This window comes from Neolamprologus brichardi, chromosome 15, assembly GCF_056152115.1.
Source record: "Neolamprologus brichardi isolate AB-2024 chromosome 15, ASM5615211v1, whole genome shotgun sequence".
NCBI classification, from domain to species: Eukaryota; Metazoa; Chordata; class Actinopteri; order Cichliformes; family Cichlidae; genus Neolamprologus; species Neolamprologus brichardi.
The window spans coordinates 1,871,595-1,881,799 of NC_142118.1; the positions used below are offsets into that span (position 1 = coordinate 1,871,595).

Sequence of the window (10,205 nt, forward strand, 5' to 3'; positions counted from 1 at the left end):
GTTGAATTATCACCTCTCAAGATCTTCCTTGTCTGTTCCCGTGTTTTGCAGAGCCGTTAACGGCACTCCTACAACCTCAGTGAAAGGTATGCGCGAGGCCGTATAAAGCTATAACTATCTGGAAGCAATGGGCCAGCGAGAGGGATGATTCATCTCGACAGCAGAGCTCATATCACTCCGGGTGTAAAAGGGACATCGCTGAGAGAGCATGCCATAATATGGATGCCATCATGAAAAGCTGAGACAATGCACTCCTTAGCGAGGAGCACACATACCGTGCAGAGCACAGGATCGTCCTGCACACACACATCATTTCCACAGAGTTTTCTCAGAACACCTGAATAAACTTTGCTCAGGGTTTAGGAATAATAGCTTGGTGCAGTCCTAATATCTGCGATTATATTGGAACTGATTTCATAAATATGCTCTTCTCCAGTCTGGGAAGTCAAATCAGTGAGTCCTTATTTAAAGCGCGAACAGCTTCTCTCAAAGCCAGAAAAGGTGAACACATCCACAAACCGGCTGCTGTTTTTTTAACACCTTATTTGGTGCAGCTGAATCAAATCCGGGACTGTTTACCCTCTCGGTGTTGGCTCCCAGCAGGAGTGGAGCACGAGCCAATCAAATCAGATCAGCATGAAACAACAGCTCCCCAGCCAGCCCGACACAGGTGATTTCATGCCACTTCCAACTGAATCCTGGAGAGGACAATTTAAGGTGAGGATCCAGTCAAAAAAAAAATGTTTTTAAAGTGCTCTCTCTGTAGAAAATCCAAAGCCTCGATCTCTCTGAGCTGTATCTACTTATTTATTAAGTAGTGCTGTGCAGTAATGCAAATTTTGCTATAAACACAGATCCCATCTTGCCGATACTTTAAACAGCTTATACAGCTTATGTAGGGAGATGAGGGTCATGAGATGAATCATCGTTAATTCTGGACACATTTTAGTGAGATTTTTACTTTTTTATAATAATTAGTTAACACAACGAAACACACCTTTGTTAATTTTGAAACTGGGTTTTTTGGAGCCCTGGGATGTAAATGTGTCCGTCTCTAACGCAGCTTCTGTTGTTCAAATGTGCTATAAGCTATAAATAGAATAAACATGCTAGTCAACACAAAAAGGTTCGACATGTTCCATGCTGCATGTTTAAGTTGTCATTTTTCATTTCCAACAATAAGAATAATTTAGCACAGTTCACTGTGCTGTTTACTGAACTTAAAGGACAGAAACAAAGTATCCTATTCTGCTAGTATCAGTCAGATACCAGCGTTGGTATCAATGCTATCGATATTTGGACTGATGCCCCCACCTGTGTTAATTACTGCTTTATTGGAGCAGGTATAATACAAAAATCCTTAGTGTGGTAGCAGATTCTTGGATCTGCAGTGAAACAATATGTAACAACTTCTCACAGCAGTGACCTTTTCCATAATTTTCCACAAATTTTATCTGATTTCCAGCAGCCAACCTGAGTAATCGTGTGACAGATTACAAATGGCCTGTTTAAGTGCTATTGTCCGCTGTTAATGGGAAACAAGACTGAACAAATGAAAAACAGCGAGACAATTTATGATTTGCTCTATTTCAAGCAAACTAGGTGGGAAGAGGTAAAGCTGTGAATCCCGCGAGAGGGCAAAAGCAATATCCACAGAAAAGGAGGAGGATGTTAAAAGAACCTTAGCGTGAGAGGATCGAGGGACTTTCTCGATATGAGGTGGTCTAGTTTGGCTCAGAACTAATAAAACAGTTTTTAAATGAAGCTGATTTCCTCGTGCCGACCTCAAGCAAACATTTTTGTGAAGTCACAAAATGAGGCAGACATGGATTTTTTATGGGGTGACTTTAGCTTTTAGATCTCATGACATCATAGCTGTGAGAGCTAGTGGCTGCTGGCCCCCCTGAGCAAATCCTTCCTGTTGAAGTGATTTCTTTTTTCAGCTACCCAGGGAGAGAATTCGTGACTAAACAGGATGAGTGATTATTCGATGTGCAGATATTCAGGTTCCTGCTCGTGATTTGTATAAATTGGCACCCAGACCCAAATAATTCACCACCCATTCAATTGCACTGCTGCCTCAGAGAGTTGGATGAATGTCTACTGACATCTACTGGTTACAAATGTAATTTCATGAGTGGGACCAATCACAAGCAGAGATGATGCAGTCCTGCGATCAGAGTTCTGTCAGATGTTAAACGTATTCAAAGTGCCATCAATGTAAAGTGCTGTGCAGAAGCCACCAGTCATGTCTTTATATAGACACAGACTTTTGGGTTATTGTTAAAGTGCTCGTGGTAAATAGTTCTTGAGGCTTTCTGAAGGTCTTTCTTTGGATTTTGGCTGTTTTTCACACATTTTCAGGCCACTCCTGGTACGCGATCATTTTCAGAGGAATGTCTTTTTGTTCGTAAGCCGCTGCCACTGACCTGTGAAGCATTCAAGCATAAAAAGGCGCCTAACTCAAGGAATGAACCAGCATTGTTTCTACACATGAACGATAACTCAGTGAAGAATTTGAAATTGTCGCTATGTTACTGTAACAAAAACATGTCATTGGTTTTCATTTTTTCCAAAGTCATTGAAAAATGCCAAAGATAAAACTGTTTGACAGACATCAGATAGTATTTTTCCCACAGTCAAAGAGCTGTTAACTGAAAACTTGAAACATCTCTGCATGCTGTGGAGGGCAGGTGGGGGACAAAAGCAGAAGGCCTAAAGAAAACTATCTACAGCAGACTTTATCCGTCTACTGTTCACTGAGGCTTTATGTGCTCAGTGGAAAGGTGGCTGTCAAGAGGCCATTGTTAACTGGGACAAAGGGGTGAGTGTATGTCAAGATACACAAAAACTAGACTGAAAATGAGTGACAGTGCAGCGATGAATCCAAATTTGACATTTTTGGTTCAAATTGTCATCAGTATGTCCAGAGGAGGTCAGCCGAGAGGTACAACCCTGAGTGTCTATCTGTAAACCACGGTATCTCTGTCATGGTTTGAGACTGCATCCCAGCCAGTAGTGTTGGGAATGTTGTCAAATTTAATGGACGTATGATCCCAGAAAGGTACGGTCAGATTTTGATCCATCATGCAGCACCATCAGGAGAGCATCTGATTGCAGATGGCTTCATTTTGTATCATGACAATGATCTCAAACACACTGTCAATGCAGTAAAATCATACCTGGATAGTAAATCCACACATTGGAAAACTATCAGTCATGGATCGATTTCCTCAGAACTCAGATCTTATCATTACTGAAGCAGCGTGGGATCCTCTTGACAGAAAACAAAACAAAGGGCAGCCAACACCTAAAGAAGATCTTTGAATGTCCTTCAAGAAGCCTGGAGAACTAGTCCTGAAGACTACCTAAATACATGACACGAAAGCTTGACTGAGAGAGTTCAGGCTGAAGAATAAAGGTGGTCTTACCAACTATTGACTTTCAAGCTTTTTAGAATTGGACAAACCAATTTCAATAAATCACTGTAGCTGGTTCTTATGTTCCCAGCAAAACATTTGTTTTAAATACAGTTGGTCTGGGACTTTTGCACAGCAGGGTAATAATATAGATAATTTATAATAATAGGCCATAATATTGTAGTTATACATGAAATAAGGTTCAAAATGAAATGTTACAGCCACTTTAACAGATTTTTTTGCGTCTTGGAATATTCCAGCAGGCTGTTCAATAATTCATTCATGGTTAAACCGTGGGTTAACATTAGTTTAAAGCTTTTTAATGTTCTTTTTCTCTTAACTATAGCTGAGATTTAGTCCTATATTATAGACATTTTCTCTTCTACCACTGTCTGTGATTACATGAACTAATTCTTTTGATTCCAGGACTGGGAAAAAGAACACTATCGCGTCAAGGCTTTAAATGGGAGTTCAAAGGGCACTAATTATGCTTTTCGTTTGTCTCTTTTATGGCATAAACAGTGTAAGAGGTCAGTGTATGCCTGTGAGCCTAAAACCCAGCGTGATCTAAATTCTCAGACTGTTTCTTCTACTCTTGGCTCGGTAATGTCAGTGGGAGTGAACATTAATATGGCCATCTTGGGCACGCGTCTCTGCCTGCAGCACAGATGTCACCAGCGTGGCTGATAAACACTGTGTTTGTGAGGACAGACAGTTAGCAGACATTTAAATAGGAGATCAAAGGTATGTATTTATGTATAACTGTAAATAATGCAAACCTACTATAGTACAGAAAGGTGATTTGGATATTAACACATACCGTACAATATTTGTCTAAAATAAAATAAAAATTTAAAAAGCCTTCCTCTTTGATAGGTCCCCTAGATATTTAGGTTGATCCACGGATATCCCAGTTTAATGGCAGGTCCGCACTTTTCTGGTTTCCGTGACACTGAGCACAAAACCAGGACCCTGAAACTTCATCAGTCGCCTTTATTTGAATCCTGTGATTTCTCTGCTGCTGCTGCTGCATGTAGCAGCGGGGAAAGCCTTGTTAAAATAACATGTAGTTGTAATGGATATTTTTTTATAATGTTACACCGAAACTATAAACTATATAAACTATAAATGAAATGTAACAATAAAATTCAATATAAATAAAAGAAATCATAACAAGTCTGATAATAATTTACAAAAATATTTCAGAATATTTACATATCTGTTTGTCAAACAGTAAAGACGCCTTTTATTTTCTTTTTATGTATTTATATTTTATTTTGATATTTGTCGTAACCGTTACGCGCACGAGGCGGATGACGGCACTTCCGGGCCGGGCCGTACGGAGGCGCGACGTTGCTGTGGGCGCAGCATCCCGAGATACAAAGAAGACGCAACAATGGCCGATATATCCCTCTATCTCACCAACGTTAATGTGTCGATAGGACGGAACATGGACGTGCGGCCGGTCGGTAGTCTCGCCTCCATAATTACCGCCGTTAGCGAGGTGATAGCAGCCTTGCTAACGACGAAAGTGTAGCTTGTTGTCACCTGTCAGCTGTGTCATGGTTGTTCTCCTTGGTGAAGATGTTACTATTAGATATTTGTCGTTTTTGTTTGTTTGTGATGTGTGTTTGTTCACAAAGGCATCTTCCAGCTCCTGGTTTCTCTAATTTCACTGACTTAGTGTGAATATCTCTGCTTCCTTGTTTTGTCTCCCCAGAATCAGAGTCCAAACCCTCCCAACGACTTTGAGAGTGTGGAGCTGGAGGAGCTGGATAAAGGAGTGCAGCAGAAGGAGAAGGCACCCCGGCGGATCATCCATTTTTCCAGCGGTGAGACGATGGAGGAGTACAGCACCGACGAGGAGGAGGATGGAGAGGAGAAGGAGCAGGAGAGGAAGGACCTGCTGTCCTCCCCGGTCGATGCGGTGAGGGTGAGGACCAGTGAGCGGACAGTAGATTTGATAACAGAAACTGTGTCGTCTCTTTTTGTTCTTAAGTAACGGTCACATTTGATTCGTGCTGCAGTCAAAGATGACCTGGGGGCCTTACTTCTGGTTCCATATGTGGAGAGCGGCTACGTCCACCATCTCAGGTTCGTGTAGTAACATTTATTTTACATATGCTTTATTAAACTCTTTAGGACACTTCTGACTTTATATATATCTGGAAACTGCACATCTTAGTCATCTTAGTTTTACTCTGCATCGCATCACTTAGGCTCTTATTTTAGGAAATGTTGCAGAGGTTTAATAGAAACTGGAAAAGCGGTAATATTGCTGATAATATTTACCTCTTATTTCTCACAGAAATAAAAAAAAGAAGTTGCATATATCTTTTAATTTTAGGAGATTATTGGTTTTGCACAGGTTCAGATCACCTCCAGGATGCTTAACTTGCTTATTCATAAATGTCAAATTTTAGTCCTAATAGTCAATTATGGATGTTCTGCCACAATTGAAAGTTTTCATGAAGAAGAAGTCTTGATTAAAAATAAAGCATAGAGTCTTACACAATTTACTGCAGTGTCCTCGGTTATTTTATATTTGGATGTCATCATTTTCACCCAGTCGCAGGTCATTATAGATGTGTTTCAGCTCCACAGTGTTACAGAACAAGCAACAAGCCATCAGTTTCTAAACCAAGATTGTATGAATTGATTTAAAACTGCTTTAAACTGGCTGCCCATCCGTTTTATTTAGCAGTCTTCCCCCACATCCAGTATTCCAGGCGGGACACCGAGGCCTTCCTAACCTGGCTGAGAGCTTAATCTCTACAACATGCACTACACTGTCGCTACACCTGCCATAAATGTTGCCATACGATGGAGTCAGTCTGCTATCACTCTGTGATTTATGGTGTCAAGTTGGCAGTGAAATGTTTATCATAATACAGCAATTACCTCGCCTTGTCATCAAAAGCAACACCTTCAAACTGGCCAATCGTTTAATCGCCACAAGTTGCAGTCGGCTGCAGAATGATAGCGAGAGACAGAGGTCTGAATCAGGAGGTAGCTTTGTGGTGTTTCAGTGGCTCGGCTAACATTATGTCAGGATGGTGGTGTTCTTCGTAGCATTTACATTTATTTAATAAGATATCTGTATTTGGTGCTCCTCTATCAATACTCTATACGCATGCAAAATCTCGCAGTACTACGCAGTGATAAATTAAAGAAGCTTGCTTTGCGTTCTGCTGTAGGAGAAACCAGATTCACGACTGAAGAGCGAACACAGACAAGCTCCTGTCACAACACTGTCCAGTGATATAGGAGGGGCGGGTCTAACACTGTCCAGTTTTATCACTACGGGCAGGTACGGCGTCAGCATCACCATCAACCTGCCAATCCTCTTTTCCATCCCTCCACCTCCTGCTTGTGAGGTTCTTGAACTCTTTCACTTGAGGCGGCTGTCGTCGGGCAGTTTGACAGGACTGTGACCTCTGACTCGGAGGTGCTAATTCTCATCTTAGCCAATTTGCACTCAGCTGCCAACTGTGCGACGTGCCAGCTCGAGGTCACCGCCTGATGAAGCTGACAGCCAGCTGTGAATGGCCGACCAAAGCTGGCTAACACTTAAAACCTGACTCTCTGCTGCGTGACTTGATCAGCTTGTATTTTATAATCACGTATTCCTTTTGTTTCCGCAGCTTGCGACTACCTCGGGGAGAGGATGGCCTCCCTGTTTGGGATAACATCAGCCAAATATCAGTACGCCATCGATGAATACTACAGGATAAAGAAAGAGGTAGGAAGCTGTCTAATTCAGAGACAATGTTCATGATTATTCTGTGTAATTTAAAAACATGTTTGTGTCATTTGGTCAGAGGGAGGAAGAGAAGGAGGAAAACCGTCTGTCAGAAGAAGCTGAGAGATCCTTTGAACATCTACGATCCCGGGAAGAGGTGGACGAGCCAATCACTGCGCCAGACCGTGTGGAGGAGGAGGAGGCGGCGACCGCTCGCCCTGATGTCACCTATCAAGTGGAGAATGAAAATCAGGCAGCTCCGAGCACCATCCGGGTCCCTGCCATCGTGACAGCAACCTAACCCTCCCTGGAAGAAGGAGAATCTCCTCCCGGTGTCTGTTTTTTAAAGCAGGAACACTGTCTTGGTTTGTGTACAGCACAGCTTTAGATGGTCAAATGGCGGTGGCAGCAGAGCTGCGACCGTGCAGGAATTAACTCCTGGATAACATGTAGCGTATTTTGATCTTTGAATAAATTCAAATTAACAAGAGGTGTATTGTTAAAAAGAGAGAGAGAAATATAGTTTGGGAAAATGTTACGTGCCAACTGCTAACACAGTTTTCTTTCCATCGTTTGCCCTTTTAGAGCAAGTTTCCACTTTGATAAGTTCATCCAGTGTACAGTGAAGCGTTGCTCCCTTGTGCCTCCACCGGTACTGTGCCTAAATCACTGATACAGCCAAGTCAGCGCCACGTGTTGTCATTGCAGACATAAAACAGCCTTGAATTTAGTGAGCGCACTCTACACTGGATAACGTGTTACACGTAGTTTTTGTCGTTCTTGGAGCACCAGACTGCACCAACCAGCTGGCCTTCCTAACACCCCTCACACGCTGATCTGTTTTTGTGTTGATGTGTATTAAGCCTGCGTTACGTTTAATGTCTGTGGAAGCACTGAGCAGATTTAGTCCTGGTTATCAGAACAACTACGGATCACAGGACTGACATCTAATTTAAAAAACCAGTGGAAACAGGTTCAGCTGATCTGTGTGGCTCTTCTGCATCATGTACTGTAAATGTGAACACAGATGTGGCGCGTACGCCTTTGGTAATGGCAGGGAGCATTGTGACACTAAGTCTGCAAAATGACTTATTTCTAACTGTTTTTATTACCATTTTTATATTTATGTATTTATTTTACTGAACTGACTGAGCACTTAATTTTGGGATTTTTCTATTGTTTTACATGATAAACTGTTAATAAATTTATTGTCTGACTTTTAGACTCGTCTGTGTGGAAGTTTTTTTAATCTCAGGACGCAAACATAAACAAGATTAATAGAGACAGCGTTCATTTTAAAAGTCGATGTTGGCAGCGCTGCTGATTCGTGTCCTTTAAAGGCTCAGAGCGCGGCCACAGTGCGAGCGACGTGAGCGATTGGCTTTGTCAGTTCTCACAAACAGCCCGTGTCATTGTGTATGCAGACCGCTCTGAGGTCACAGACCCTGTCCGCTCGCAGCACAATGTGCCCATTTTCAGGCCAGAGGAGGTTTCTGTGGTCATGAACGGCCTCCTCTGCAGTCATTCTGATGACATAAACAACAGTAACGCACGCTTAGCTCAGCTCAGAGGTGGCAAAGATATACAAAACTGGTAGGGTTTTGAATAAGAGGGTGGCATGAATATCCGTCTGATAATATTTCAAACCAATTCAATACCAAACCACAGCTTTAGCACATTACAGTCATTTAAGACGAGCGCCATGAGTTTCAGTAAGGCAGCAGGTGTGAAAAGGACTCTGAGGAAAAAATGAACATTTCTTGAACTCAAGTTGTAGATTTACAGAAAAAAATCTCCAATATTTTCTGAGAAGTACTTTGGAAGAAACCCTGAATAACTTTAAGCTTATGAAGTCAAATAATTAATAGGAAGAAAAACTGTTTGTTTAAGTGAAGACAAAAAGTCTCCCCGTTATTGCTGCTAACAATCATGAAATGAAAAATGAAAACTAGGGAAGTTATCAGGTCGATTCCTGCTCTATGCTCAAAAAGGATGAAATTCTTCTTCCAGCTGTTTCCTGTAGGGGTCGCCACTACGTGCCTCTACCTACCGTCCTCTTCTGCCACAGCAAACCTCTGCATGTCCTCCTGCTCTGCATCCATGAATCACCTTTGTGGTTTTCCTGTTTTCCTCCTGACTGGCAGCTCCATCTTCAGTATCCTTCCTTCAGCATGTCCACTCTCCCTCCTCTGCACATTTTAACATCCACGTCGTCTCCAAACCACTCCACAGTGAGATTTCCCTTCGGACGCACTCATTTTCTTTCTTTCAAAGTCTTTTACACCTCCTGCGTGACCTCCTGTCTTTTGGTTAGTGCCGTCGTTTCCAAACCATAAATCACAGCAGCTCTCATACTGTCTTGTAAAACTTCTCTTTCACTCTTGCTGCTATTCATCTGCCACAAATCTGCCCCCACACTCATTTTCAATTACCAGAAATTAATGTTACCAAAAAACATTAACATGAAATGACATAAAATGACAACATTAAATCGATGTAACCAGTGTTGGGGAGTAACGGAATACACGTACCGCCGTTACGTATTTAAAATACAAAATATGAGTAACTGTATTCCGTTACAGTTACCGTTTAAAAAGGTGGTATTTAGAATACAGTTACTTTGTTGAAATAAATGGATTACACGGCGGTACTTCCCTGTTTCATATTGTGGCGGGTCAGGACTGTTTGGGTTTTGTTTGACAGCTACGTTCTGTTGTTCCAGGCAGCGTTACGGTTGCCATGGTTACAGGGTGACACTCTCTCTGCGTGTTTCCTGGGTGAGAGAGCGCCTGTTGTTGTTGTTGTTGTGCTAAGCTAACAGGCAGAATGCTACAGGTATAGCTCTAAAGAATGTAGCATCATGGGCAGTGTAGTCCGTGCTGCAGGGAGAATGGACTGCCATACACGTTATGTGTCTGTGAGCGAGGGAGGGAGAAAAAGGAAAAGTACGAGCTGTCATCGAGCAGAAACGGGAGCTGGAAGCATGTAAATATAATAATAACCACTGCAGCCAAGAAGAGAGCCTGACGAGCCCAGCTGTAAGT

The 10,205-nt window shown here is 42.1% G+C and overlaps 1 protein-coding gene across 3 annotated transcripts; it reads left to right on the forward strand.

Annotated features, from left to right (window-relative positions):
* The first annotated feature begins 4,737 nt into the window (after positions 1 to 4,737).
* LOC102777371 (protein FAM177A1-like) lies at positions 4,738 to 8,383 on the forward strand. Of its 3 annotated transcripts, none has more exons than XM_035908708.2 (5): positions 4,738 to 4,923; positions 5,140 to 5,352; positions 5,447 to 5,513; positions 7,064 to 7,161; positions 7,241 to 8,383. In XM_035908708.2, exons 1-5 carry the CDS (start codon positions 4,816 to 4,818, stop codon positions 7,460 to 7,462), a joined length of 708 nt encoding a protein of 235 aa, XP_035764601.2. In that variant the 5' UTR covers positions 4,738 to 4,815; the 3' UTR covers positions 7,463 to 8,383. The 3 variants fall into 3 exon arrangements, with proteins under 3 accessions (XP_035764601.2, XP_035764602.2, XP_006793034.2); XM_035908709.2 differs by having other exon boundaries at positions 5,140 to 5,346; XM_006792971.3 differs by having other exon boundaries at positions 4,738 to 4,884.
* Positions 8,384 to 10,205: the final 1,822 nt, after the last annotated feature.

Coding starts and splice junctions, on each gene's coding strand:
- LOC102777371 (XM_035908708.2), top strand. CDS start 4,816: ATGGCCGATATATCCCTCTATCTCACCAACGTTAATGTGTCGATAGGA. Junction 5,353..5,446: donor CCCCGGTCGATGCGGTGAGG/GTGAGGACCAGT, acceptor TTCGTGCTGCAG/TCAAAGATGACCTGGGGGCC. Junction 7,162..7,240: donor ACTACAGGATAAAGAAAGAG/GTAGGAAGCTGT, acceptor TCATTTGGTCAG/AGGGAGGAAGAGAAGGAGGA.